Source organism: Suillus clintonianus (assembly GCF_016758775.1).
Source record: "Suillus clintonianus strain FC179 chromosome Unknown DEU56scaffold_55, whole genome shotgun sequence".
Lineage (NCBI taxonomy): Eukaryota > Fungi > Basidiomycota > Agaricomycetes > Boletales > Suillaceae > Suillus > Suillus clintonianus.
This window is the reverse complement of record NW_024539279.1, coordinates 149,793-177,217: the sequence shown is the minus strand read 5'-3', so window position 1 is coordinate 177,217 and position 27,425 is coordinate 149,793. Positions and strand designations below refer to the sequence as shown.

The following is a 27,425-nucleotide window of genomic DNA, read 5'->3' as shown; positions in this document are numbered from 1 at the left end:
AGAAAGTAGCACCGGAGAAATTTATTCTAGTACGATATAAAAATTTATAAGCATACTATCACCTTCAAGATGGCTATATCTCACTATGGGAGTGAGCCTTATATGCACAAAACTGCCTCGAACACTGATAATTCAACCATGCAACGAGAACTACATTGCCATATGTAGTATGTCATGGAGAACCTACATGCAACATACATAAGGAGAATTCCGGGCAGAATTGTGTGGGCTAGAGTCAATGCGCGAACTCTAGGGATACATGAACTCATGGAACTATCTAGTAGGGGTAGAAAAGTACGTATGACGCCGAGGACAACCTGTAATTCTCCTGCGCAACAGAATATGCTTGAGATGAGGTGTAGGTGCAGCAGCGACAGGCAGAGTCAATATTTATCTGTATCATCGGGCACTCTCTGAATCACAGGCATGACAACGTGTCTCATTCCCTCTTATTCCGTGTATGTGATCAAGGGATACTCGCAACATGGATAAAAGTGAGAACAGCCGCAGCTCAGGATGAGACTCATAATCGAGCTCGTTGGTTGAGGGCCGATGTCATATGTACACCGCTATTTTTTAAAAGAATATCAGCATAAAAAGCCATGAAGATGACAGCAAACTCACGCAGAAGTACAACATTACCTGCTTCCCTGGATTACGGAATAAATGGTGACTAGCAAAATCGGAGAAGTGAGGACAGAATATCCCACAGCAGCTGCGCACACTGCATTGGGAATATCTAGTGTTCCACCTGGAATATGACAAAGGATGACCACGCCTACGCAGCTAGAAGCTACCGTCGTGGGGAGACCGGCTGTAACGAGAGCTAAACATATCAGGGATGTCACCGCTTGCTGGGATGCAGCAAATGATATCATGATAGGGAGCAGCAACCCATTGACGATGGCCCCTCCCACTGCACCGACTTTGGCGGTGGAATGTATGGAGACATCGAACCCACTCAAGTAGGGTTGAAGAATACTATGCCCAACGATCATGGAACTGAATGTTCCAATAGCCCCGAATCCAGCGCACAAGATGAGAGCGACCATAAACCTGCGCAGAGAAAAAGCGATGCGTTGGTGGGGCGATCTGTCACCCAAACTGCTGCCGATCCCTGATCCATTTTGGAGTTCAATGTCCAGAGGTTTGACGTTGTGACCCGTAGAGGATGGTAACCAAGACATTAGCGTGGCTGGTCTATCGGACGATGGAGGGCAATGATCTATATTCTGTGGAGCTTTATACTCGTTGCCCGAAACGAGTCATCGGCACACCCAGCCACCTTTTTACAAAAGCGGGCTTTTAGCGCTCAACTTCATGGCAGAGTAACGGTGGCCCTATCCACGAAAGCGGACCCGAGCCATTGCAATGACGCGGAATAGAGTGTGGCAGTCAACGCTGTACACTCCCAAGCAGAAGTATCCTTGTTGAGTGATCGCTGGCTGTCGGTGCCGAACCACAATTAGCCACGGTGTCTACAGGAATACAGCATTTATTGATGTCCAAGGCACATAGCCCATGTCAAGCCGCGTCTGGAATCTAGCGAGAGAGCTGAAACCGACACTATCAGTTCGTAGTCTCCCCTACTACGCAGACCAAATAAGTAGAAGGGTATTCGTTGTTTTAAGTGGTACGTCGTCGAGCATCGTTCCGTGCGTATTCTGAAGTGTACGTTCTCTAGGCGCCCTCGGTGCAAGTTGCACCGCATCAAAGCTCGACCGTCAGCTTGTCGTGGCCTGAAGAATACAGCTGACTCGAAACTTGAAGACCCAGAATCGATATGAGCGAAGGGGCGTCCATGAAAAGACTCCGCGATAAAGCGGAGGCAAATTTAAGTAAACGAGGGAAAGTTACGATAGTTTTCACTTCTAAACTTGATTCGGAACATGCGAAGACTAGGTGGAGCAGAATTGTGCTTGTGGCTTCACGGATCTTGGCCATAGGCTAACCACGGAGGAAAGCCCTAAACTCCGGGTCGTCGATAGGACTTTAAGCGGAGAACCATCCTCTCCCTTGGTTGTCAGCGCGACAGTTCCAGGTTTAACACAAGCCTTGAACGCAGGCGGCAGTAGACTCGATGCGACGCCGGGGTCCTGACGACCATTTTATTTACCTTGCTGAAGAACGCGATTTGGAAGATGGACCATAAAACACTGTCGTCTCGCAGACTGACCAGTCTGCGATCTGTCGATGATACTAATATTGATAAGCTAGTACTAGGATTGCAAATAGAGTTAAGCTTGTGCGGTTGTTTGGCTACACCTTCTGAGCCAAACATACATCTAGTACGAGTGTGAACCGATTCCCGAATTGAAAACTCCAACGTCACACAGCTCTTCTAGGCTTGTTTCTGCGTGCTGCTCTCGTTCGCGCTGATAAGCAAGTCATTATCAGAATAGTAACGGCTGCCTCGTGCCCGATTACCGGGTTCTCTAGATTGAGCCTGCACAACCCAAGAAGAAGATGGCATTAACGTCGCGGTATTTCTCCCCCGCACTCTTTTTTCAAGTTCCTTTCTGAATTTAAGATCCCGGCGAATGCGGACCTTACTGAACTCTATATAACCTGACTCTATGTCCAACTTCCCGAATAATTCCCTGGTGACGAGCACAGGAGCTCAATATGTCTGCATCCAGCACAGAACAGTCTTTGCTCGCTCAGTTGACGAAGCAGGGCTTTCAAATAAAATCCTCTCGGCAACGAAGCTTAGGTGCTCATCCGGTACACATTGTGTCGAAATCGTAACCGTTGTGACAGCACTGACAGTGCGTTTTTACAGGCTTTTGAACTCTCACTAGCAGGCGGTCAAACCGTCTTCATGTGGTTGCGGCCCACCTCTTCTGACTCCAATTGCAGTCAACGATTCTTTGAGAGTGAGATCGGTCTCATCCACTGGCTTTCCACACACTCCGCGGTGCCCGCGCCCCACCTTTTGCGTGTTCTGCCAACTAGCGCCGAAAACCCTCGGAATGCTTTCGTAACGCGGGGCATGACTGGTGAACCCATCCAAGACCTATACCCGACGCTCTCTTCACTGGCGAAGGTTTGTCTTCATATAGTCAATTGCTTTATCCGGGTGTTTGACAATGTTTTAAAGGAGCAACTCGTGCGGTCATATGCGGATTTCGCACTGAAGTTGTTCGACATTGATGTCCCACAAACGATCGGCTCTATCTCTGTCAGGAGTTCCCCGGCTGAGCTCGTCGTAATACCGCGGATTTGCCGTGCTAATCACGCCCATACCTCTGAGGTCTTTCCCACTTTGCAAAAATACCTCGAATATCTTTCCACGTTGAAGAAAAGACGAGCATTCACTTTAGACACAGCGGACGAAAATAGGTTCCGAGCGCAAGCATCCATATCGCAATTAATCGCGCATCTGCGGAGGCACCTGATCCAACTTGATGAACGGTGTGTTCGTCTCCTAGTACTAGCACACGACGGGCTGGGAGATATGAATCTCATGGTCGATTCCTCCGGCAACATCACTGGTATCTTAGACTGGTGGATGCATTCAACATTACCTGCTATACTTGCTGCGGATTATCCCCCCTGGCTAAGGTATGACGGAATCAACGACCCTCGATTTGCTTCTCCGAGGAAATTGTGGCTGGAAACACCGGAAGAAAGCGCAAGACTCCGAAGAATATACCAGGATGTATGACTCGCCTTTCCTGATAGGCTCATATTTGCTCACACAGCCACTGTGACAGGCTGTAAAAGATAACGACCTTTACTACACAGCGCTAATGCAAGGTGCTCAGTTACGAGCGGCTGTGGGTTGGGTATTTGACATTGAAGATGACCCAAGCTGTGCAAGAATGAGACAGTGGACCCTGAGTGCTTTTGGTCCCCCAATTCGAAGCCCTTCAGCACTCGACGATAGTCGGTGCATCGTGACATAGCTGCTGGATCTTTTATCAGTTGTGTAGACACATTTTAGATAGCTCTTCTCCTTCGATGTCTTTCATTATGCAAATTGCTTTTCTCGTTTCTCTTCTGTTTCAAAAGTTTTATGCGAGTGTTCAGCGAAGCTCTGTACGTGACTTCTTGCTCACGCTCGATGACAATGCGAATTAGCCATCTCAATGTCTTGATAATGATCTAATGATCTAAACAGGAACATGCGATAACTGCTCTCCACAATAAGTTAAGCAATTGCTCATTCTAATGGTGGTGAGCGTCATGGTGTTCCACACCCTGGAAATCAAGTGCGTAGACTGCAAAATTTTAGCATGGATTGGACAACGAAAAGCCAAATACTCACCAGAGCCGCATTCAGGGCAACGGCGGTTTTTCTCTTTCTTGACAGTAAACCAGTGCAATTCATGACTTTCGGCCGGCACACCAGTGCATCCAACAATGCGTGACGTGTCCTAAAACGATTGAATTTTGTGAGACGACACAATAGATTGTCACGATGCAAAGCATACCAGTGAGAAGACTTTGACCGGGTCTTCGAGGGTGCCCATGCGACTCGAGTCAAGAGGCTCCAAGTCGAACGAATCAACACCCTCCATCTCCCCAAGAAGCTGGAAACGCTCTAGACCGGTTGCTTGTTGCTCATCGGAAGGAATTTCACCGGGTTTGGCACCCTCTCCAAAGAGTGAAGGTGGGGCGGGACCCGAAAAACGAGGAGTGGTGGTGGAGAGAGCGCGGAAAGTGGTGGAAGGGGTCGACCTGCGCGCACTACGCACGACGACGGGGCGGACGGCACGAAGGGCGGCGTTGAGCATGATGTGCTATGAAGTTGAGGTGCGGGTTGGGAGCGTGACTTGGAAAGTGTCTGTGTGACGTGTGACGACGTGACATGCGCCCGTCTACCTCCGACAGTCAGTTCGACGACGCTGGCTTTCAGTCTCTTAGCATTATTGCTGCTCTTCAGAGTCAGAACATTTAATCCGTGCCCAGGCATCCTCCTGTCAGTCAACGTTGCAACGACAACATGAGCTGGCTTTGAGTCTCTTAGCATTGCTGTTCCTCAGAGTCAGAATATTCAATGTCCGTGCTCAGACATCCTCTTTAACGAACGTTCAACTTTACCCCAGTGGTGGTAGCCCTTCACATTGCGTAGCAATCGCAGGGTACCTACAGCTGGCCATGGTGGCTTCACCTGAATCACCCCATCTTACCCAGCCCAATGAGCTTATTGCGATAGTCCTTCGCCTCTGAGCCCGACTGCCCGAATACTTCTCTAAATCAATTCGGTCCCGTACTGAATCTGCTTTCCAAAAAAGGAAGGTGTTTACGAATGACGTTGGGCTAGAATTTGTTTTATGCCGTGAATGTCAAATAAACTGGCAAAATGCCGTCTCACAAATCTACAAGTAAAATACTGCGAGACTAATCGTGACGCATTTCCTTTTCCTCCACGCTCACAGGCGAAACTCGCGTCCAAGCTGTACCTCGCTCGCCATGTCTGCTGAACCCTCACCGGGATCCACAACGCTAGACATCTTGCGGGCGTACAGTTATCCTCCGTCTCCTTCATCTCCGGACGCGACATCCATCAATAGACGACCAGATATTAACCCATCTCTCCGGCCACCAGATTCTAGACTTTCAAGTGCTTCATGCAGTCCAACATCAATTCTGTTCACTGCAGACAAAATCTTGTTAGGGCCGAGCGAGACTAACGAATCACCCTTTCGGTGGAATCTACCTTCGCCTGTGGATCCTGAGGAGAGCGGACCGCCACCACCCGGTGACGGAAAGGGACAGGAATCCACAGCACACATCTGGCAGGGCTGGAGAGTCGTTGTCTTTGGCTCATGTGAGTTCATCACGGTGTACTTATCCCTTACTTGTGTCAAACTTGACGATCGTAGGGTTCAACCTTTTGTTGTTGTTGATCCCTGTGTCTGTAAGTGACCACCTTTACACATCCCATCTGGTTCGTTAATTATCGCGTCACTGTTTCAAGTGGACATTAAGCTTCGTGCTCGAGAAGCATCACAAGGTTATTTTTATCTGTAAGCTTTGGCGAATTCTTCTTGAAACATGAAATGACTCTTTCAATAGTCAGTACCCTGTCCATGATTCCTCTTGTAAAGGTATGATATACACTCTTCCATCGGTCAACTGAATTGAGGGTTCGTTCGTTAGCTTCACGATCTTTCCACTCGTGAGCTGGCACTTCGTATTGGAGGCACGAAGGCTGGTTTGCTTAATGCAAGTATGGTGCGTCATTTTCCATTAACGATTGAATACTCTTGAACCTCTAGTTATGCAGAGCAATACGTGAGTTTAGGCTCCTTGGCTGTTGACAGCAGTGTTAACGCGTACATCTCACAAGTGTCGAGATGGTCATTGCGGTAAGCGCTTAACAATTATACGTGAGAATCCGCTGAGCTGTTTCAGATCACCGCCCTCAGGAAGTGTGAACTAAGGGTTGTACAGTCTTCGCGTAAGTTCTGCAATGATAGCCGAGAATTTGATCTGATACTCGCAGTAATCGGTTCGATTTTGAGCAAACTACGTACGTTGTGAATGTCACTGCGTTATCTAATGACCATGCTCATATTTTTAGTCCTTGTCCTCGGGATGTGCTTTTTTGCAGGCGGGCTTCGCTTCTCTGAACAAGGATTCGACCAGAGTAAGGTCATATATATGACATCGATGCCGAGATAGCTAACAGTTCACTCAGCCGCTACGAAGATACATTCATCGCTTCTAAGTATCAGCGTTGGGGCTCTGCTCCTCCCTGCTGCGTATCACTTTGCAATCAGCGGCGGAAAGGATTCTGGCTCCTTTGAGCAAAGGAATGATATTCTGAAGATGAGCTATGGAGTAAGATTTGCTTGGACTTTGCTAGAATCCGGTCTGATCGAATCACCGTAGGTCTCGATCATACTCATGTTTAGTAAGTCCTTGGTTTGTATTTTCATTGAGGACCACTTACGATGCACGTGGGCAGTTTACATTGCATATCTTCTCTTCCAGTTCTGGTCCCACAAGCATCTGTATAAAGATACAAAGCTTAAGAGTAGCAGATTATCGGTCAAGATACCAGTCAATTCGCGTTATCTGACCGAGATGCTCTCTGCATCCATGAACCTGAACGACAGACCTAGTAGCATGCATGATGGCCAAAGTTCGACTTCGAGTTCTCGACGTGTTTCAATGATATCTTCCAACTTCCCTCCGCTGCCTAGATTTCCCTATAGGAACTCGCCATTGAATTCTGCCTCCGAGGTCACGCTGACAGGGAGCAAGGAAAATCTTCCGAAAATGACTAACCAGGGGGTTACACAAGAGTTCACAAACCGGTTGGTCGAGGAAGCGTTACGGCAATCTACGCAACCCGAGCACGATCAGGAAGATGGCAGCACCATTGGCCCCTTCAATCCGCCTTGGAGCGAATCAACGACACCATCCGCCGTTAATACCAGTCCCTTTCGATACGCCTCACCAGAGCCTATGACCATCTCTGAACGTGTCAATCTGCAGAGGTCGCCATCAGCGGCGGAAAGTTTCAGAGAGCCGCAGCTTAGCTGGATGGTCACTCTTCTGCTATTGACATTGGTCACTATTGTAAGTGATGAATCAGCTCGAGTGAGTACCTGTCGACGCCTCCTCTAGACAGTGACTATCACTGCTGAAGATCTTGTGGAATCCATGGACGGCATCTCAACGACGATTAGCAAACAATGGGTTGGTCTTGTCTTGCTTCCTGCAGTCAGCTCTATCGCAGGTATATACTGGAAACTCCTGATTTTCGGCGTACTTTGACACGTCGACTTTGCAGAATGTGTAACTGCCGTCAATACTTCTGTGAAAGACCAGCTCAATCTGAGCGTGAGTATCGCTGTCGGGTCGTCGATAGTAAGTCTGCTTCACTGTTTCTTGCATGACGACGCTCATGTTAGCATAAGCAAACCACTCTCTTGGTTATACCGTAAGTGCTCGTCATATCTGACATGTTGCTGATGCTGAATCCTGGGATAAGGTTCATGGTCACCCTTGGATGGATCATAGACAGGCCGCTGGCTTTACTATTTGACCCGTTTGAGTCTGTGGTAAGTGTTGTTCAATCCATCGGTCCAGCTATAGCTAAGCAAATCTTTAGGTTCTCTACGTGTCAGGTATTCCTACCTTTCTATGAAATACGCGACCTGCGCTGATCATTCTCTCACGCAGTACAAACCATGAGTTTCGTGGTCTCGGACGGGAAATCAAACTGGCTAGAGGGTATCATCCTGATCTGTAAGGAGGCTCTGTACCGCCTGTGGATTGTCGCGCTAACATTCCTGCAGGCTTGTACGTCATCATAGCCGTTTCCTTCTGGTTCTACCCTGGTGAGGTCAACAGTCACCCGACGCCCTGAGATACTGATCCATCCTCCACAGTTGCCTCGAGCCTTCCGAGCGAACTTGCTATCTGCACTGGCCGGTAACGACGATGGTCTTTCAACACAATTTGTTTTTTTTTCTACTTTGGGATTGTGTTTGCCCTGTAAAGTAGATGTCCACTCTTTGAAGTATATCGTCTGTCGTTTCACCTTCCCATTCACTCTACGGAACTCTCATTTATTTACTTCACAACCTACTTCACAACCTATTTCACACTCTACTTCACACCCTACTTCACACCCTACTTCACACCTTACTTCATACCCTGTATTACACATGAACTATCTTCGACAATGGAATATCTACCCGATGTACTTTAGATAGTAGTTGAATAGAAGCATCGACGGTCGTGGCTGCCGCCCTATTAAGTTCCTGAACCCTAGGAAAAAGTAGGTGTTCATCGGCGGAACTTGCTGAATGACGGAGATGAGATCATGCTGGTGTGTACATGTGGCCAAAAATGTGCTCAGTGAGGATACAAAAGTACGAGCATTCAAGCAAATAGTTGAAGTCAAATAACCATAAAGCCCTTTGGAAACACTACAGTACAAACCCGTCAAGATTTCATTAGAAAGCCCGAACTTCACCCTGCACGACGAAAAATTCCGCAATATTTCTCTCGCGCTCGCCGACCTGGCCTTCAGCAACCTTCGGCAATACTTTGTTTATCCAACTGTCCCCGACATATATGCGCTGCCGCCTGCCATATCTGCTGGGAATCTCTTCTCCCTTGGCAAACACCTTGAATGACGGCTCCACCAGGGGGGCGATGAGATCGCGTTCCTCGGACGACATCAAACGAAGTTCAGCGATGTCCGATAAATTGACAAATACTGGTTGGCGAGCTTCATCTGAGAGGTAGTGTACTGGGGGTTGACGCACAGGTCCCTGTTGCTGCATTGGGATGACAGACGCTCTGATGTTACCCCAAAGGGTTCGGCGACCCGTGGGAGGTATCAAGGGTATCCAGTCAACATCCGTTTCATCCATCCCTACAGTCTGCTTCTCCCATCGATCCCTCTCGAATTCATCATCCCATGGCTCTGATGGGTCGGGCCTGACATTGAGATCCAGACTGAAAACATGCCCCAGCTTCTGATAGTATGTTAAAAAGTCAGGAACGGTATGTTCGCGTCCCACATAGAAGGTCAACGAAATAGGTTCGGAGGACGTGGTGGATAAGTAGCCCTCGTGAGTGAAGTCTGCAGGACCCGCCGCGAATTTGATCTTTTGACATGAGTCCACAAAAGGTTGGCGCGATTTATGGATGGGGACTAGTGCATATATGGATCGCAAATATGGCTGTAATCGGTTCTTGAGCTCCTGACGATTCCATTCGATGATACTCGGACCACCAGGATGTGCACACAACTTCACCGGAATGTCCGTCCGATTCGTGTATCCCGTCCGATACACAATAGCGGTGATATTCATGTACGAATCTAGAAAAAGTGGGTGATCAGGTAACCAGGCTAAGACTTTCGTGAGCGTGGAACCCACTTTGATAAACGTGACTCCCGTCAGGAAAAGACACTTCAACTGTGTAATTGCTGCGCAATGCGTCTGCCGATTGATCATTATTGAAAGAGCTTGCCAAAGACACATTTAAGGGGGGCGCGTCATTTTCAGTCGGGAGGGAGGACGGAGTAAAGGCTGTCATCCCCGCTGGAACGTTCACTAAATTGCTGCCATTGCTGAACCTGATTTCGACAAAATACTCGTAAATCGATTCGCTAGAAATTGTCTGCCATGACATTGAGTACAAGACAAGCTCGATTAAAACTGTTCTTACATCATCCTCCGACATGGGGTTCGTTACAACCATACTATGACGGTAGTCTAATCCTGGAGGGTAGTTGGTATTAGGCACAAGTATTCCGAACCGAGTCGTGATGGTCGTTGGCAATGGATCTGTGCTCAATGTTAAACTCTGAGTCTACTCCAGCATTCTCGGCCCATACCTTCCTGTTCTGCATCGACCAAATGGTTCTTGATCTCGAAGGCAATCTGTTCTTCCTCGTGGACAGACCAAAAGGTCTCATTCATGAGAGACTCGTGGTAGGCCTTCAATTCTGTAGAGTCGTAGTGCGGAATCCCAGTGATCTGGTAGTCAGACTTGTTCTTGAGTGGTGGTTTTTTCGGAATTGGCGCATCTTCCCGTCTGTGAGGGATATTCAGCGAACCTGTGCTGAGTACATGAGATAAAATAGCACACCTCAACCTCCAGAAAATCTTTTCCTTATACCGCAAGCCCAGCACATAGCTCTTGACCTTAGTGCATGGTCCACTGAGTTTGATCCTGACGTCGCCTGCGATAACATCGCCGGGAACCATGTCGGGTGCTCTTACCCAAGCACGGGCTCCGCACTGGGATACTGCATCGCTTGGATCTTTAGATTCTAGAGTGGTGCCAGCGAACACGACGCTTGTTGCCAAGACAAGCGCGAGGGATAGCCAGCGCAACATTGCTGGGGAACTGTATAAAGATCAGAAGACAACGATATTGGCTCGGATTGGCCTGTCTTTGTGGTCGATGACGGCGTCTCTTTGAGAGTACCTTGAGGGAAAATGGGCACATTCAGGCCACGCTGTCAGAATTTCTTTAGCTATCTGTGGTACCGTTCTGAATCATATCTGTCAAAACGCAGCTCCGCATTGTGACAAGTATGCATCAGAAAGACACAAGTACATCAGCCTGGTAAGACACAAGAAGTGATATGGTTTGCTTGCAAGGGGGCTACAGCGGCGAAAGGGCCGCAACTTGATTGCATCTAGTAGGGTCGTCTAGTGAGTTGCTAGTGTGGCTCAAAAGTGCCCTTGAAACCGGCCACTGGCCGCCGCCGCCGAGTCAAAGACTGACATGACCGATGCAATTTTTCGTCTTGATAGTCATTTTCATTGTGATTTTTGTCCATATGCATGCGACTGACTCGGAGTCGGACCACGCACTTCAAGTTGGCAGCTTCGAACGTCCTACTGACGGCCTGCTGGTGAGTTTTGATGAGAAAGGACGAGACTATATTCTAAAACTAAGTTGCGTCTTGTGAGAAAGACGCACTAGCCTGAGTACAGTCCTTTCCGAAAGTCTTGACTCACGTGTTCGAAATGGTTCAAAAATAGTGAAAATGTCGAAAATTCATTTAATTCAGTTTCGAGTTTTGTATGCCTCTGAACGGCTTCAAAAACATCATATCACACAAGTTTCTCACTCAGACTCGCCACGGTCTACCAGAGGATCAGTCGTGATCGGAAAGAACGAGCCCTGTGCCTGCTTTTGGAGGAAGGATGGGACATTGAGCGCATTGCTGTTGCTCTCGGAGTATCGTCAAGAAGTATAGAATGGTGAGAGACAAAATCATGATGAACATGGACGTGTTGACCCTCCCACATCATTACGGGTCGCCCTCGCTTGCTGCATCAAGTTTATGACAGACGAGATCCACGAGCTGCTAGCCGAAAACCCGTCACCGCTACTTGACGAGATCGGCGAATGGCTCGCCATATATCACGATCAGCCAATATCAACAACAACTCTCCACGAAAACCTCGGGGACCTTGGTCTCACCTACAAACGCTTGAAGAGGATCGCGGCCGAACGTGATGACGGTTTCCGAGCGGATTGGCTGCACGATATGACAGCCAACTATACAGTTGAGCAGCTCGTGTTCCTGGGCGAGTCAAGCAAAGATGACCGCACCATATTCCCTATAGCCAGTGTCTAAATTTTCGCTGATCGAATCCGCTGTAGTTGCCCAACGGCATTGGAGAGATCTCCGGCACAGCCCATTCCCTGAGCAGGACCTTCATGAAGCTTGCTTCAGGGCTGTAAATGTTGAAAATGCTCGAGGCTAGTATAGGCATAGTGGCTATCTGCAACAATATCATGTATGATGGATGTATCAACTGTACATGTCCATGGATCCTTCCTCCAAAAGCAGGCACAGGGCTCGTTCTTTCCAATCACGACTGATCCTCTGGTAGACCGTGGCGAGTCTGAGTGAGAAACTTGTGTGATATGATGTTTTTGAAGCCGTTCAGAGGCATACAAAACTCGAAACTGAATTAAATGAATTTTCGACATTTTCACTATTTTTGAACCATTTCGAACACGTGAGTCAAGACTTTCGGAAAGGACTGTAACCAGTTGCATAACTCAGTATCACTCCAATGAAACTTGGTTTCTATCAACCATCTCACAGTGTCTCCGTGTTCCGGAGGCGGCGGTGTGTTCCAACTTTTGCGACATTTTAACAATGATCCGATGGCAGTTAATCAATGCGACACTAATTCTCCAGCTGGATCTTCATTGAATCGCTCAGTGCATAGCGACATGATCGGGCGTGGCTATTTTGACGCGGTCCTGCCGCGCCTGCCGCGGTCGTGACGCGGCATTGACTCGGACGCGGCACCAACGAACCTTGACGCGGCCACTGCTGACGCGGATCAAACCTTTGATACTCTACTAGTACTGCCTAGGCCTTCACATTCTCTATGGAAGTCAAGCTGTCATGTTCTGAATTTCATTCGTAAGTGGTAGCAAGACTCTTTGTTCGCAACCATCTGATGCTAGTTGGACAGCATCGAGGTAATCTCTGACGGCATCAAGGTACTAGTAGGCATATAAAGGTTCTTTGCATGCATTGCAGTACAGACGACCCTCACGAATCACTCGATACCACTTTCCCATTGCGAAATATTTATGCTCCTTCATCTTGATCACAAGGTGACTAGTACCTGCAATTGACCTCCCTAGAAACTTTCGTTCAGCTTGTCCAAAGACATTGGTGACCGTAATCATGGGCATAACTTTGGACGAAGCTTCACTCCTAGCTTTGTTCCTAGAGACTTTGTTTTACGGTGCGTTACCGACCTCTGGAAGGGGTTGTCATGTTCAATTTCTTTTCTCATATAGGCGTATTCCTCACGTTATACTGGTTAACGCTGTTCATTCTGCTCAAGAAATGTGGTGTTCAACGGGACCTCCTTCTCCCAGTAGCAACCTTGCTGCTCTGCATTGCAACGGCCGTAAGTGTCATTACACCCATTGGAAAAGTAGTTCAACAAGGTTGTTGTTAGCATCTAATTATCGATTTTATTCGAGCACTCGAGGCGTTCGTATTCAGTGTGCATACAATCAGTGCAGATGCCTACTACTCCAACCTCGCTTCACCGTTGGAACTCACAAAAACCGCACTTTACATCACGCAGCCCACTATCGCTGATGCTGTCCTCGTGAGTTTCTTCACTTGGCATGTGGTTCTCCCTCTCACTAGGGTAGTAGGTTTGGCGATGCTATGTGCTCAGCCATAGAAGCCTCTTAGTTGGCATTCCTGGCTTTATCGTGCTTTTAACCAATGGGGGTAAGCATCACGTCGAAAGCTATCATTCGACCACCACCTCATCGCATGACATTTCGCAGCGATCGGCTACTATGTTGTCTGGTCCCTTTCTCGAGCCGGCGCAGGGTCGACTGTTTACACTACCGCTCCTGCGTTAATCACAACTTTCTATATATTGACCATGCTGATCAGTATTATCTGCACCAGTACGTCCATTTCGTAGCCAATCTGCAAACTCATGACGACCAGGATATGATAGCTTTGATTTCCTGGCGCATCTATCGCACTCGCCGTCAGACGTCAGACAGCCTTGCTGATCTTTTACCCGTTGTTATCGTCATCATTGAAAGCGGCGCTTTATATGCAACCAGTGTCCTTGCGCTCCTTCTAGCATTCTTGACCGGATCAAATGGACAATACCCCGCGATGGATATCGCCCCACCTATTGTGGTGAGTTTACTTGGCTAGGACGCAATTGTTATTGTTTATAAGACTTTTCTATAGGGGATCGTATTCTGTCTCATCATCCTGCAAGTACACTTCCACGTAGGTGACCCCCAACCCAGCAGCCCGCTGAGTCAAAGGGCTTCACCAATCTATTTCGAGAGCGAAGTGAGCGGAATGTGGGTCACAGCACGGAACCGATGACTGCGCACATCACGGAGAAGACGCGGATCATTCAATTTGACGCGACGCGCAGCCAACCGTTTCCAGGGGGATGACTGATGTATGGGTCCAATTTTTGCTTCCCCGCAAGGGTATTGGAAACCCTACGGTTGACCTGGCACGAATGATGGTTTCGTCATAGCTGGGTTTTATGGATCTTCAAATGTGCAGAACGGATACCATTTTCTGTTGAACAGAATTTATATCAAGCTTGCACAAAGGTGGCAAGGCACCATGTAGGAATGAATACCGCTCAGACATATCTATTCATACATCTACAATATTTCTAGTGTCCTAACATCCATCATGCCGCGAACAGAAACCACGTCTTTCACTTGCGCAATGATATCGTGATCCGATGCGATTCTCTTGTATTCTCCACTGTGCTGCCGTGCCAGCAAAAACGCATTGAAAGGTTGTCCAAGGCGAACAATCAATCGCAATGCTGTCGAACGGGACTCGGTATCAACCGGCTCATTTTCTCCAAGAGACAAGCCGAGTGGATCGTGCAACGGAGAATCGGGAACAGCCCGATTTTCCGTATTCTGCATATCATCTGAAGGATCAGGTAGCTCGAGGAGGCCACGATTCCATGGGCGGACAAGCAAGAATGACTGCCAATGGGCCAGAGGTCTTGTCATCGAGAACGGAATCAGCCTGTCTTCCGTGGCGATCAACAGGTCACCAAGCCCGTCTGTCTTGACTTCATACACGGGTGTCTCCTGGTCTTGACCATGTCTCCGTCTGACTTCTATGATAGGGAATGTGATACAAGGCAGATGCAGCCGGCGGTCGGAGAAACGAGGAGCGCTCAGTTTGTCGAGCTTGGTGTACAATCTCGAAGCCAACTCCTCTACAGCCCCAACATTTCGCAAAGAGGAGACTGATGTCCGAATGTCATCTTCGGACAGAGATGGTAGCGTACATGGCGGAGCTTCGTACGATGTGATGTCGGCTGGCAGGCAGCTATTGTATTCGGATGATGTTCCAACCCAGTCGAGGGCAGTAATGTCACCCGACCGAGCCACGATCTCCTGCAAGAGCCTCCCGAGTGCATTTTGCTTCATCTCACCATAAATTATAGGTAGGTGGACGCCGAAGATGCCAAATAATGAGTAGGCTATGTCTTCCTGCAATGTTGTGACACGCGTCGACGCCCATCGGAGTTTTTCTCGGGCTTCTCTCATTCCCGGTCGGAAGGCAATGAGGGCCTGTGGATCTATGCCCGTTGCATCTCCCAACTCCCGCATAATTGCAACAGACTCCTTGTGATTGGGAGAACGATCGTCAAGATATATGGTCCAATCTGATTGGTAGAAGCGAATGACTTTAGGAGCAAGGAATGAACGGTCCATCCTCGCGTGTTCCAAGTGCTCTTTGCCAATGAGCCGGACTTTGACAAAGGCGGGACATCCGACAGGTAGACGATCGTGAGTGCTGATTGGCGATACCAGGCAAACATGGAATTGAGTGATTTTTGGAGCTCGACATTGTTATTTTGGTCGATGCAACACGTATCAACCCATGCCCAGCGGTAACCCGCCTTACGAGCGACTTTGGAGAATGACTGCAACTTCACGATGCCGCCAACTGGATTCAATTTATACACGACCTTCTCCTGGATGTCGTACAGCAGAGGCTCCTTCTCTTCCCACCTATGCGATAGCATGACGCAACGGAAGTACATCGCCACCCCATCTTTGATGCGTTTCATGCGGAGGTCCTCATGGTTCATGGTGGATAGCAGAAGCTCCTTGTACCTTGTGCTCGTTTTGAAGGCACCAATCTGTGCGTCTCGATCGCATAACCGCCCAGTGGAGGTATTAAGTAGACGAAGCGGAGCGTTTTCCAATTGAACATGAATGCCCTTTCGAATAGCACCATCTGCTTCAGATGGGCTTAGATACTGCTGGCGCAGCTCTGGAGAAAGAGTTAAGCATTTTGACGTATGTGTCAGTTGGGGCTTACTTCGTATTTGCGTCTCGGAAGCATTTTCCAACTTGGAGAGCATGACTTGAAAGGCCTCAATCGCTTCATCATAGCGCCGTGCGCCGCGATGCGCTTCGTGCTTCAACTGATATCCGATATGAGACGAAGGATTGAGTTCAATGACCTACATATGTACATCAAAAATTAGCGTTCGCGAAAAAAAGCCATCATCGAACCTTTTGCGCATCGAGAAGCGCTTCCTCCCATAGCGCTTTTTTCAACTTTGCCTCACTGCAGCTTGCAAATATGGTTTCGTTTGTGGAATCTAGTTCGATCGCCGCCGAGTATAGGTCAATAGCCATGTCGAAATCACTCGCAGCGAGTGCAACATCTCCGTTGACAGTATAGAGTGCGCTGCAATTTTGCTTGAAAGCTGAGTGAAATGCGGGTGAGTGTGTGAACGCGGGTGGCATGACGAAGACTTACCAGCGGACCAACGAAGGCAGCTGGCCTTTGTGGTTTCATCACTCATATCCATCATGTATCTGTATGATTCAAGAGCTTCTGGAAGTCTACCTGCGTGGAGGAGTGTATGACACAAGTTTTCGTTTGCCGTTTGCCGTTTGCCACAAAGACTTGAGGTCCCATCCAAAGAGCTGCAGAAGCACAAAGTTAGACATGAAAAGCATCTTCGGTTGCATTACATCGACGTACCACCACAAAGTCAATATATTGAGAGTGAATGGCCGATTTAGACCAGCAAGTGCCGGTGTTTACAGCGGCTGCGAAGTGGTCAGCAGCTTGGTTATGACGTGCGTCGTCCAATGCATTGATTCCAAGTTGAACACGTAGATAAGCCTGATATGCGATGTCGGAAATCTGGGTCAACAACACGCGAACATGGGCTGGATCAATACTCACTTCCACGATACTGCATGCAAGAGTATCAGTGTTGGGACAAGACACGGCTAGCTCTTGGACGCGTAAAATTGCATCCTCGTATTGATTTGCGTTGAACAGTGCGATGGCCTGAAAATTGATGAAGTAGGGAGTATGGGAGATATGATTAGCGTGCCTTGTATAGAAGAAGACGATGAATGATCTTCAAATCTCCATCAGTGAACATGAACGCGATGTCAAATGTTTTCATTGCATCTTCGAAGTGCTTTTTTCCACAGAGAGCGATGCCCTTGGAGGTGTAGCCTGTGAAGGAAGGCTGAATGCTGACCGACTATGTCACCATGAAGGTTAGCATATCATCTCCTAAAAGATGAATAAGTGCATTTCACCATAAGTGCATCACGAAGCGCATGATCCCAGTCGTGTTGTCGCGCCATAACAAATGAGCGGTTGGCATAGGAGATGTAGGCATTAGGATTAGCGTCAATCTCTTGTGTTAGCATCTCTTGAGCGGTATGCAGATCACCAGATATGCATGCATCGCGGGCTGTTATGTTTATAGCGATATTCTACATGAAGCATGTTAGCACTGTGTAGTAAGAATCAAGGGAGGAAACTTACCTTGGAAATAGGCAAAACGCTCTCCGGTACTGCCCACTCTGATATCTTCATATCCCCACCTCCATTTAGGATGTGCTCACCATCCAGGGAGAAAGTAACGCAACGCATCCAGTGAGAGTGTCGGAATATGGCGATAGTTCGTCTATCTGAGAGTCGCCAAAGGCGGACATCATTGTCATATGATGCGGAGGCGACCAAGGTAGCAGCAGAGTTGACTGCAATGGCACAGATTTGCTTTTCGTGACCTTTCCAGGGAGCTGTGACCTGTTCCCAGGTCCTGGAGTCCCACTCTCGTATGGTAGCATCAGCATTTGTGCCTGCTGAGAGAAGGCGAGTGCCATCTGGTGTCCATGCGAGTGACTTGTTGAAAGGTCTAATATTTGTTCGACTGATCGCTGTGTGAGCCGCGTGACCGTCAAATATTATGATGCATTCCCTAGTGTTCGAATTCCATATTTGAATCTTCCTGAGTGTTGCGATCGCGAGATGTTCGCCAGTTGGTGAATACCGAACGCAGTTAACATAATCATGACAATTGATAGGATTCCCTTGCAACTGCCACGTATTTGTGTTCCACAGCTTCGTTGTTTTGTCCCATGAACCGGTGGCCAACACCGCTCCATCTGGAGAAAAGTCCAGTGAGTCAATGCATGAGTGAGATTGGAAGGCTTGTATGAGAGGTTCGCCAGTGTCTCCGTCCCAGGCGATAAGCTCTCCCTTTTCACCGCCGCTTGCTATCAACTGCCCGTCTCGTGATATTGCCACTGCACCGACCCAGTCGCAATGTCCCTCCATTGTCTTCAACACTACACCGTCCTTCAAATCCCAGAGACGAAGTGTCTTGTCTCCCGAGCCTGTCACCATCCGTCGCCTATCAGGGAAAACTGCAACTGCGAGTACGGGTTCTTCATGATTTTCAAATGCTCGACTGGGTGTGGCACTTCTAATGATGTCCTGCTTTGTTTCTTCCACCATTCTGGTGCAGCTTGATCACTGTTGACTGTAGCCTAGGACTGTGGGAGTCCTTGCTATGCTTTCCCCATAAATAAACGCCCAAGATTCTCCTCAATTTAAAAGTCTTGCTGAAAGCTTTTTAAACATCCCCCGCTGCACGGTTGTACATGCCAGATGCAACTTGGCTCTCCGTAGTGCATCCGCACTTCTGCGACCACCCCTGACATGACATGTCGACAGTCAAACATCATATCAAAGCGCTACTCCGGCCCGTCACCCGAAAAATTATCCAAACACTTACCAGAGAGATACTAGCCCATCCAAATATGTTGTGCTACACACATCCACCTGGGTATATCGCATACAGATACAGGTTATCTGAAAGGTATATGGTCAAGGCATAGATAACACCGCTCAGCGATATCTGCTCATAGCATCTACGATATCTCTAGTGTCCTGACATTCATCATGCCGCGAACAGAAGCCTTGTCTTTCACTTGCGCAATGATATTGTGGTCCGGTGCGATTCTCTTGTATTCTCCACTGTGCTGCCGTGCCAGCAAAAACGCGTTGAAAGGCTGTCCAAGGCGAACAACCAATCGCAATGCTCTCGAATGAGACTCGGTATCAACCGGCTCATTTTCTCCAAGAGACAAGCCGGGTGGATAGTGTAACGGAGACCTGGGAACAGCCCAGTTTTCCATACTCTGCATATTATCTGAAGGGTCAGGCAGCTCGAGGAGGCCACGATTCCATGGACGGACAAGCAAGAATGACGGCCAATGGGCCTGACGCCTTGTCATCGAGAACGGAATCAGCCTGTCTTCCGTAGTGATCAACAGGTCACCAAGCTCGTCTGTCTTGACTTCATACACGGGTGTCTCCTGGTCTTGGTCATCTCTCCGTCTGACTTCTATGATAGGAAATATGATACAAGGCAGATGCAGCCGGCGGTCGGAGAAACGAGGAGCGCTCAGGTTGTCGAGCATGGTGTACAATCCCGAAGCCAACTCCTCTACAGCCTCAACCTTTCGCAAAGAGAAGACTAATTCTTGGATCTCATCTTCGGACAGAGATGGTAGTGTGCATGGCGGAGCTTCGTACGATGTGATGTCGGCTGGCAGACAACTATTAAATGCAGATGGTTCTCCGACCCAGTCAAGGGCCGTAATGTCGCCCGACCGAGCCACGATCTCCTGCAAGAGCCTCCCGAGTGCATTTTGCTTCGTCTCGCCGTAAATTATAGGTAGGTGGACGCCGAAGATGCCAAATAATGAGTAGGCGATGTCTTCCTGCAATGTGGTGACACGCGTCGACGCCAATCGGAGTTTCTCTCGCGCTCCTCTCATTCCAGGATGGAAGGCAACGAGGGCCTGTGGATCTATGCCCGTTGCATCTCCCAACTCCCGCATGATTGCAACAGACTCCTTGTGATTGGGAGAGCGATCGTTAAGATATACTGTCCAATCTGATTGGTAGAAGCGGATGACTTTAGGAGCAAGGAATTCCGGAAGAGTCCACCCTCGCGTGTTCCAAGTGCTATTTGCCAGTGCGCCGGACTTTGACATAGGCGGGACATCCGACAGGTAGACGATCGTGAGGGCTGATTTGTGATACCAGGCGAACATGGAAATAAGTGATGATTGGAGCTCGACGTGGTCTTTTTGGTTGATGCAACATGTGTCAACCCATGCCCAGCGGTAATTCGCCTTGCGAGCAACATTGCAAAATGACTGCAACTTCACGATACCGCCAACTGGTTTCAAATCATATACAACCTTCTCCTCGATGTCTGGCAGCAGTGGCTCCTTCTCTTCCCACCTGTGCGATAGCATGGCGCGACGGAAGTACATCGCCACCCCATCTGTGATGCGTTTCATGCGGATCTTATCACGCTTCATTGTTAACGACAGAAGCTCCTTGTACTCTGTGCTTGTTTTAAAGGCACCAATCTGTGCGTCTCGATTGCATAACCGCCCAGTGAATGTATCAAGTAGGCGATACGGGGAGAGTTGGAGTTGAGTGTCGGTGACCCTTCGGATGGTGCCTTCTGTTTCGGATGGACTGAAATACTGCTGGCGCAGTTCTAGAGCAGGTCAAACACGTTGATGCATGCGTTATTTAGGACTTACTTCGTATTTGAGTATCAGTAGCATTCTCAATTTTGGACAACATGATCCGGAAGGCGTCGATCGCTTCATCATAGCGCTTTGCGCCATGAAGCGCCGCATGCTTCAACTGGTGTCCAAAATAAGACGAAGGGTTGAGTTCTATGACCTAGCATGTATCACTAAGATGAGCATTGGCCAATATACAACAGATCTCATGCACCTTCTGCGCATCGATAAGAGCTTCTTCCCATAGCATGTTTCCCAACTTCGCTTTACTACGCTTTGCAAACATGCCATCGTTCGCAGAATCCAGCTTGATCGCCGCCGAGTATAGGCCGATAGCGTGGCCATAATTATTCGCGTCAAAGGCAGCATCCCCGTTTTCAACACAAAGCTTGCTGCATTCTTGCGTGAAAGCTGAATGTAATGCGGATGAGAATTGTAGCCTGGATGACGCTATTGAAGACTTGCCATAGTCGGCCTCCATACTGCCATCACTCATATCCATCATGTTTCGGTAGAATTCGGCGGCTTGTTCAAATCTTCCGGCCCCAAGGAGAGTCCACCACAATAACTTGAGGTCCCACCCGAAAAGCTGCACAAAGTATGCTGTTGGGCATGAGAAGCATTTTGGTTGTATCACATCACGTACTACCACCAAGTCCTCATATGCAGAATGAACAGCCAAGTTATGTGAGAAAGCGCTGGTGTTCATAGCGGCGAAGTGGTCAGCGGCTTCGTCGTGACGCCCGTCATTCGAGGCAATGGTTCCCAGCTGGACACGTAAATATGCCTGACGCGTGAAGCGCAGAAAAATCAGTATATTGACGCCCAAGCATCGCGTTGGTTCAAGTTGACTGCATGATACTCACTTCCACGACATGACACGCAAGAGTATCGGCGTCGGGACAAGCATCTGCTAGCTCCCGGATGCGCACTATTGCGTCGTCATGTTGATTTGCATTAAAAATCACGATGGCCTAAACATCACAATGAAGCAGGGAGTATGCGAGAAAAAAGCAACCTGCCTTAATCAAGAGAAGAAAATGAGTGACCTTTGTATCTCCGTCCGTGAACATGAATGCGAGGTCAATTGCTTTCATTGCGTCCTGGAAGTGCTGTTGCCCACAATGCGCGATGCTCATACAGATGTAGCCTGTCAAAGAGGACTGAATGCTGAGAGACTATGCCGCGACGAAAGTCAGCCTATTGCAAGGCGATGATGGGTTAGAGTATCGCACCTTGAGCGCATCTTGAAGTGCACGTTTCCAGTCGAGCTTTCGCGTCATAACAAACGATCGATTGACATAGTTGCTGTAGTTGTTGGAATCAACGTCAATCTCATGTGTTAGGCGATCTTCGGCGGCATCCAAATTCCCACACATGCACTCCTTCCGAGTTATCATGGTTATAGCGAGGATCTGCACGAAAAAGACATGTTCGGATAAGATAACTAATGGACCCAAATTCAACACGAACCAACCTTGTTCGTCACCCCATCCTGTGGAGCATCCTCAGGCAAAGCATCCTTGCGCCAGATGAGACAATAAGCATACAATTCGATTAGAACTCACCTCTTTTGAAGCCTGTGTCTTTGTATTGTCCTCTAGGAGAACATCCTCGGGTACTACCCACTCCAATACCCTTCCGTCTTCAGTTCCACTGAGGATGTGCACATCAGCTCTGGAAAAAGTCACACAGCACACTTTGCTAGAGTGCTCAAATATCGCGATGGTTTGTCGATCTGAGTACCGCCAGAGGCGGACATGCTTGTCGTGAGACGCGGAGGCAATGAGGGTGGTAGCGGCAGAGTGCACGACAATAGCACTGATCTGACTATTGTGGCCTTTCCAAGGGTCATCAACCTGCTTCCAGGTCGATGTATCCCACTCCCGTATGGTGGGATCGAGCTCAGGTCCCCCAGAGAAAAGGCGCGTGCCATCGGGCATCCATGCAAGTGATGCGGTGCTTATTGGCTTGCCAGCGGTTGTTGTCGCTGTCGAGAAGCTTGCGATGCACTCCCTCTCACAAGATCTCCATATTTGAACGTTCATAGATGTCGCAATGGCAAGAAGGTCGCCAGATGGTGAATAGCGAACGCAGTAGACTGGATAATTGCAGAGGATTGGATTGCCTTGCGGTCGCCACGTTTCTGTGTTCCACAGTCTCGTAGTTTTGTCCCGTGAACCAGTTGCTAGTACTGCACCGTCTGGAGAAAAGTCCAACGAGAAGATCAAGGACTTGGGGTGAGCCTTGATGCCCTGTGCGCGTTCACCGGCGTCTCCTTGCCAGGAAATGAGCTCTCCAGTATCATCGCCACTTGCTATCAATTGCCCATCTCGTGATACTGCTACTGCCCTCACCCCAGAGTTATGCCCTGTCATTTTCTTCAATGTAACGCCGTCCGTTAAGTCACACAAACAAAGTGTCTTGTCTTTCGAGCCCGTCACCATCCGGCGCCTATCGGGCAAAGCTGCAATTGCGAGTACGGGTTCTTGATGATCTTGAAATGCTCGACTGGGTGTGGTACTTGGAATCACAGTCTGCGCTGCTTCCATGGTGAAAGTTGCTAGTGTTGAGCACAGAGTGTAGGGCCTTGTGGGTATCTTGAGGCGGCTTGCCGACAGTGCTCGAAGCTGCAATGATTTACTCTGGCCGTTTTCCAGCTCCGTGACAGCGTCAAACTGCTAGACGCCCAGTGCCACCACATCTGACCCATCGTTCGCGTTTGGCAACTTTAGCTAGCCCTCTACACCTGTCAAGTGATTGAACGTTAGTGCTGGAATGCACTGTTATTCTCGCTGCCGTTCGTCCCGTCGACTTCCATGGTCTGTGCCATGTCGGATGCAGCTGCCCACTCTCATTCCAGCGTCCAAGGCAGATAGGTCCGTAGCTGCCTTTGGTTGTTGTACAGACTCGAATGGTGAAAGACTTTGCCAACAGAGAGGACGACTTTCCGGCATTCTCAGGCTGCAGCCTCTGAGAGGGTGAACTTCAAGTTCAAACGGGAGTTTTGAGAGGTTTTGAGCGCTCTTCGATGTAGTGAATGTAGAATAAACTGTCGGATGACTGGTCCAACTTCGAAAGGCTTATCTGCTGTAGTTGACCGTCAGGGATCACGGACCTCAAATATATATAACGCCACCGAAGTTGTTGGCACAATTGTAAGGCGCGTCAACTTCTTATAATAATGAGAACATGTATGCATGTTTCAAACATGCTCCGTTGTAATATTGTTTGCGCACCAGCGAGCAAAGACAGCCGCTGTTGCCGAAGCTCATGTTTCAAAGAGAGTTTGAACGTTCACATCAGGCCGCTATTGTTAAAAGTCACCCTGGGTGGTAGCAGGTTCTTAAGTATGTACATCCCAACTAGACCACATGGCGCCGAGCCATTCACGACCACACAAATGTTCGGTACTCACTGAACAAAATCAGTATTCCAAAACTAGAGATAGTATCTGTCACCTGTGAAAAGGGTACATAAGAGAAGCATGCTGTGAACAGGCGCATTTTCTTACCGATTTGACCCATACCAGGCTCTACGATCCAGACTTTCCTCCCGTCCCCTTCGCTCTGGCCCTCGCCCTTTTCATTGTAACGTTCAAGCCAAGCCTCACGGAGCCCTTCATCGACAGCACCAGTAACGATCTTGACCCCCGGGAAGGCCCGCTGAAGAACAGTGACACCGCCAGTGCGGGCAATGAGAAACGTTACGAAGATGATGTGATCTTGCTGGACTCCATGATCCAATAGTGTCCGAATCGCCATGAATGCCGAGGCAGCAGTGCCTATTTGGGCATCGAGCAAAAAGACCCACGTATCGACAGCTAGATGTCGCTCTCGCAAGCATTTAGGGAGCATAACATGTAGAAGTAGTGGCTCTCCAGTATTGGCATCGGATTGCACCAGAAGGGAGCCAATTGCAACATCACTAAGAACACGCTGCAATCCCCTCGTCAGAGGTCCACCTCTGGACCAACTGGTTAGCGCAGATATTGACTGGTTCATTAAGACCTACGAGCGTATTATTGAGACACCGCAGACGTTCTTAGACGACTTTTGAGCTAGATACTTGATTTCTCAGGAAGTTACACACCTCGACATTAAGTTCCTTGCCGGTGCAATCTACTCCTGTTGGGGTCATGACCGTCTTAGGTTTGTAAGGAAGATGTTCCATCGCTTTCTCGATCAAGAACGTTGCCAGTCGGTCTACGAAGAATATAAAGTCCTGGCGGGTCGCTGTCCCATCACGAAGGATAGTATATATACCCTTTACCCAGAAGTATAAGCAACAACTCTCATCAAGGATGGGGTGGCAGACCTTCAACTGTGGTGTTTGCGGGAGCACTATAAGGTTCTTGGACAATGGGCTACCGTCCAACGTACTCAAGCAACACTCGATTGATTGAGAAACCATGTGTTTCCGGAAGTGTCTCGCGCGTTCTGTCATTTGACGTCGAACGTGGGTCGATATCAAGTCAATGGCAACAGAGTTGTTCGACCCTGGAACAACCTGAAAACAATGGTAAGTTAAAACAATCAAAATAACACGTCCACTCACGATATCTGCATGGCGAGAGGTTGGCAAAACGAAGTTATCGAACGCGGGCTTAACATAGCGAAGATATCTAGGCGTGAGCGATGGTTACGATGTCATATAATCCTAGCAAAGAAGAATACATACTGCTCGAGAACCCCATCAACACTTCTTCCGCGTTCCTTGACGTCCCGTTGTATTCTCCGGGCGAGCATCAAATCTGAGTCACATTGCACAAACACCTGTTTAATGGTGAGTTCCCAATGGACACTTGCTGAGCGATAGGGTACCTTCAGATCATATAAAGAGCGTAATTCCGGATCTTGCAAAGCCATTATACCTTCCGCTGAAACATGCGTTTGCCTCAGCATCCAGGATTATAACAGGAAGCGGTCAGACACCAACTTATTATGATAGCCGCACCATACAAATACTTCGCCTCGTCTAACCGCTGATGTTCGGCAAACGAGTAAACGGGAATATTTGTCTGCCGACACGCCTTCAAGTCCGCGAGACACTAGAAGAGATTCGGTAAAAGGTTTGGTCATAAATGAACGTACGGACAGCAGCAAGCATGGGCATGTCGATGGCATCCGGGCGGTCAAGGTCCAGTTGATTCGCATGCGCCAGCGCAACCTCTTCTGCGGTATTTCGCCTGTAAAAGCTGTCCTAAGTGGTAGATTCCGTGTCACCTGTGTACTCTCCCAGTATCCTTTGCAACACTGACCTGGGATAGGATAACGACAGACGGTACTGAGCCCAATGAACGAACAATTTGTCGAGCAACATGAGTCTGCCATCGCCCAATTCATCTCTCTGAGCTTCTCTCAACTTGCATTCTCACCTTCCCACTTGCCGATCCACCTGAACCCGGTTTGACAAAATGCAAGACTGCACAATGCGTGGTCACTCACCAGCTATCCCGATCACGAATGCATCGCAAACAGGCAGGCCATCTTGCCCGTACCTGGTCGCACGCAGATGTCAGTAGTTGAATGACAGTAAAAGCCGACGGGAAAAGTTACCAAGGAGGTCTTCCGTGAGACTTCAAGATCGTGTTCTTCTTCGACTGGTATGATTCCAACGAGTGCTGGCTTTCGTCATCGAAATATTCATGGGAGTGATCTTCTGCAAGCATCGCCGTGCCCGAGAACAAGTTGGAAGATATCGATGATCGATGAGCGCTGAGCAACTAGAAGGCAGGATGGCCTTATATATAAAGTCTTCGGCTATGATGGATAAATTATGGCCAGGTGTGCACTGGTACTTGAAGTACGTGATGCTTCTGAATCTGTTATTGCATGGACCTGATAAAGACCCAGGACAATGCGAGCCTGATTCAGAACCTTGGTCCGAATCGATATGCATCTACAACACTATTATTACATCCGAATCAAGAAGGAACGGCACGGTCCAGGCCTACTAACTACGGGAGACCAAAGTTATGATAAATTAGCATGGTCCGCATGCTAGAAGTTTGCTAATGATACACGTTCTGGTTACTGCGATTGCGGGAAGTGTTCTATCAGTACATACCTCATTTCTAAATCGCTAATTGTCGATGAGAAGTTGATGTCGCGTATCTCTTCCTCAGGAATCTTGATGTTTTTACCACATCGCCTAAAATCGTGAACTCTACCTGAGAGAACGAGGAGTTCATTTTACGCTAAGGCCCATATCCGCACCACAAGCACAGACATCATGGTATCATGACTGGCAGTGAGCTCGCCGCGATATCATCTGCTGCCTTGACGTCGGGTCACTCAGTACTGGATAGCCAATCGTTGATGGGCCGCTCCAAGTGCTCATGGTCCCAATCAACAAGACCTTGTCCATGGCGATGTCAGTGCCAAGCTGCTCGACGACTTTGCGAGTGGTGGAAACAACCGCCAGCCTAAAGCATGGCATTGTCATATCCTGGGTGTCACGGTCAGCAAGCCATGTGACCAGTGAATAGATACCCGCCCACCGTTGAAAGCCAGAAGAGCCGAGGGGAACAACGAGAATTGCGC

The 27,425-nt window shown here is 48.6% G+C and overlaps 8 protein-coding genes across 8 annotated transcripts; 3 read left to right on the top strand and 5 right to left on the bottom strand.

Annotated features, from left to right (window-relative positions):
- Positions 1–500: 500 nt before the first annotated feature.
- DEU56DRAFT_456967 (uncharacterized protein) lies at positions 501–1,202 on the bottom strand. Its single transcript, XM_041346321.1, has 2 exons — positions 625–1,202; positions 501–569 (listed from the first exon to the last, which is right to left on the bottom strand). The coding sequence occupies exon 1, from the start codon at positions 1,185–1,187 to the stop codon at positions 639–641; it is 549 nt and encodes a 182-aa protein (XP_041206600.1). The 5' UTR covers positions 1,188–1,202; the 3' UTR covers positions 501–569; positions 625–638.
- Positions 1,203–2,625: 1,423 nt separating this feature from the next.
- DEU56DRAFT_914517 (uncharacterized protein) lies at positions 2,626–3,908 on the top strand (the record flags this gene model as incomplete). The annotated part of the gene is made up of 4 exons (XM_041357626.1): positions 2,626–2,724; positions 2,783–3,046; positions 3,101–3,661; positions 3,717–3,908. The coding sequence occupies 4 exons, from the start codon at positions 2,626–2,628 to the stop codon at positions 3,906–3,908; spliced, it is 1,116 nt and encodes a 371-aa protein (XP_041206599.1).
- Positions 3,909–4,170: 262 nt separating this feature from the next.
- Positions 4,171–4,739, bottom strand: DEU56DRAFT_740192 (cytochrome c oxidase polypeptide IV; the record flags this gene model as incomplete). Its single annotated transcript, XM_041348790.1, has 3 exons — positions 4,171–4,223; positions 4,271–4,379; positions 4,437–4,739. The coding sequence occupies 3 exons, from the start codon at positions 4,737–4,739 to the stop codon at positions 4,171–4,173; spliced, it is 465 nt and encodes a 154-aa protein (XP_041206598.1).
- Positions 4,740–5,293: 554 nt separating this feature from the next.
- Positions 5,294–8,661, top strand: DEU56DRAFT_814173 (Sodium/calcium exchanger protein-domain-containing protein). The gene is made up of 21 exons (XM_041353717.1): positions 5,294–5,776; positions 5,832–5,866; positions 5,927–5,975; positions 6,025–6,056; positions 6,109–6,183; positions 6,236–6,243; positions 6,299–6,317; positions 6,364–6,409; positions 6,455–6,481; positions 6,533–6,598; positions 6,650–6,792; positions 6,844–6,865; positions 6,920–7,536; positions 7,585–7,696; positions 7,751–7,827; positions 7,878–7,900; positions 7,952–8,021; positions 8,072–8,087; positions 8,143–8,208; positions 8,259–8,300; positions 8,352–8,661. Exons 1-21 carry the CDS (start codon positions 5,419–5,421, stop codon positions 8,396–8,398), a joined length of 1,950 nt encoding a protein of 649 aa, XP_041206597.1. The 5' UTR covers positions 5,294–5,418; the 3' UTR covers positions 8,399–8,661.
- A 197-nt stretch (positions 8,662–8,858) lies between these two features.
- Positions 8,859–11,045, bottom strand: DEU56DRAFT_456901 (uncharacterized protein). Its single transcript, XM_041346320.1, has 5 exons — positions 10,570–11,045; positions 10,316–10,515; positions 10,147–10,265; positions 9,855–10,098; positions 8,859–9,796 (listed from the first exon to the last, which is right to left on the bottom strand). Exons 1-5 carry the CDS (start codon positions 10,818–10,820, stop codon positions 8,922–8,924), a joined length of 1,689 nt encoding a protein of 562 aa, XP_041206596.1. The 5' UTR covers positions 10,821–11,045; the 3' UTR covers positions 8,859–8,921.
- A 1,675-nt stretch (positions 11,046–12,720) lies between these two features.
- On the top strand, positions 12,721–14,633 carry DEU56DRAFT_814160 (uncharacterized protein). The gene is made up of 8 exons (XM_041353716.1): positions 12,721–12,880; positions 12,933–13,211; positions 13,267–13,379; positions 13,431–13,586; positions 13,636–13,714; positions 13,774–13,899; positions 13,953–14,143; positions 14,198–14,633. Exons 2-8 carry the CDS (start codon positions 13,151–13,153, stop codon positions 14,339–14,341), a joined length of 870 nt encoding a protein of 289 aa, XP_041206595.1. The 5' UTR covers positions 12,721–12,880; positions 12,933–13,150; the 3' UTR covers positions 14,342–14,633.
- Positions 14,634–20,806: 6,173 nt separating this feature from the next.
- DEU56DRAFT_814143 (uncharacterized protein) lies at positions 20,807–21,667 on the bottom strand. The gene is made up of 4 exons (XM_041353715.1): positions 21,527–21,667; positions 21,346–21,469; positions 21,095–21,291; positions 20,807–21,040 (listed from the first exon to the last, which is right to left on the bottom strand). The coding sequence occupies exons 1-4, from the start codon at positions 21,587–21,589 to the stop codon at positions 20,885–20,887; spliced, it is 540 nt and encodes a 179-aa protein (XP_041206594.1). The 5' UTR covers positions 21,590–21,667; the 3' UTR covers positions 20,807–20,884.
- A 2,644-nt stretch (positions 21,668–24,311) lies between these two features.
- On the bottom strand, positions 24,312–26,808 carry DEU56DRAFT_456570 (armadillo beta-catenin plakoglobin). The gene is made up of 14 exons (XM_041346319.1): positions 26,439–26,808; positions 26,328–26,380; positions 26,258–26,277; positions 26,141–26,206; positions 25,978–26,082; positions 25,819–25,930; positions 25,704–25,759; positions 25,561–25,655; positions 25,438–25,504; positions 25,198–25,389; positions 24,973–25,146; positions 24,895–24,923; positions 24,395–24,846; positions 24,312–24,341 (listed from the first exon to the last, which is right to left on the bottom strand). The coding sequence occupies exons 1-14, from the start codon at positions 26,549–26,551 to the stop codon at positions 24,322–24,324; spliced, it is 1,554 nt and encodes a 517-aa protein (XP_041206593.1). The 5' UTR covers positions 26,552–26,808; the 3' UTR covers positions 24,312–24,321.
- Between the last annotated feature and the right edge of the window lie 617 nt (positions 26,809–27,425).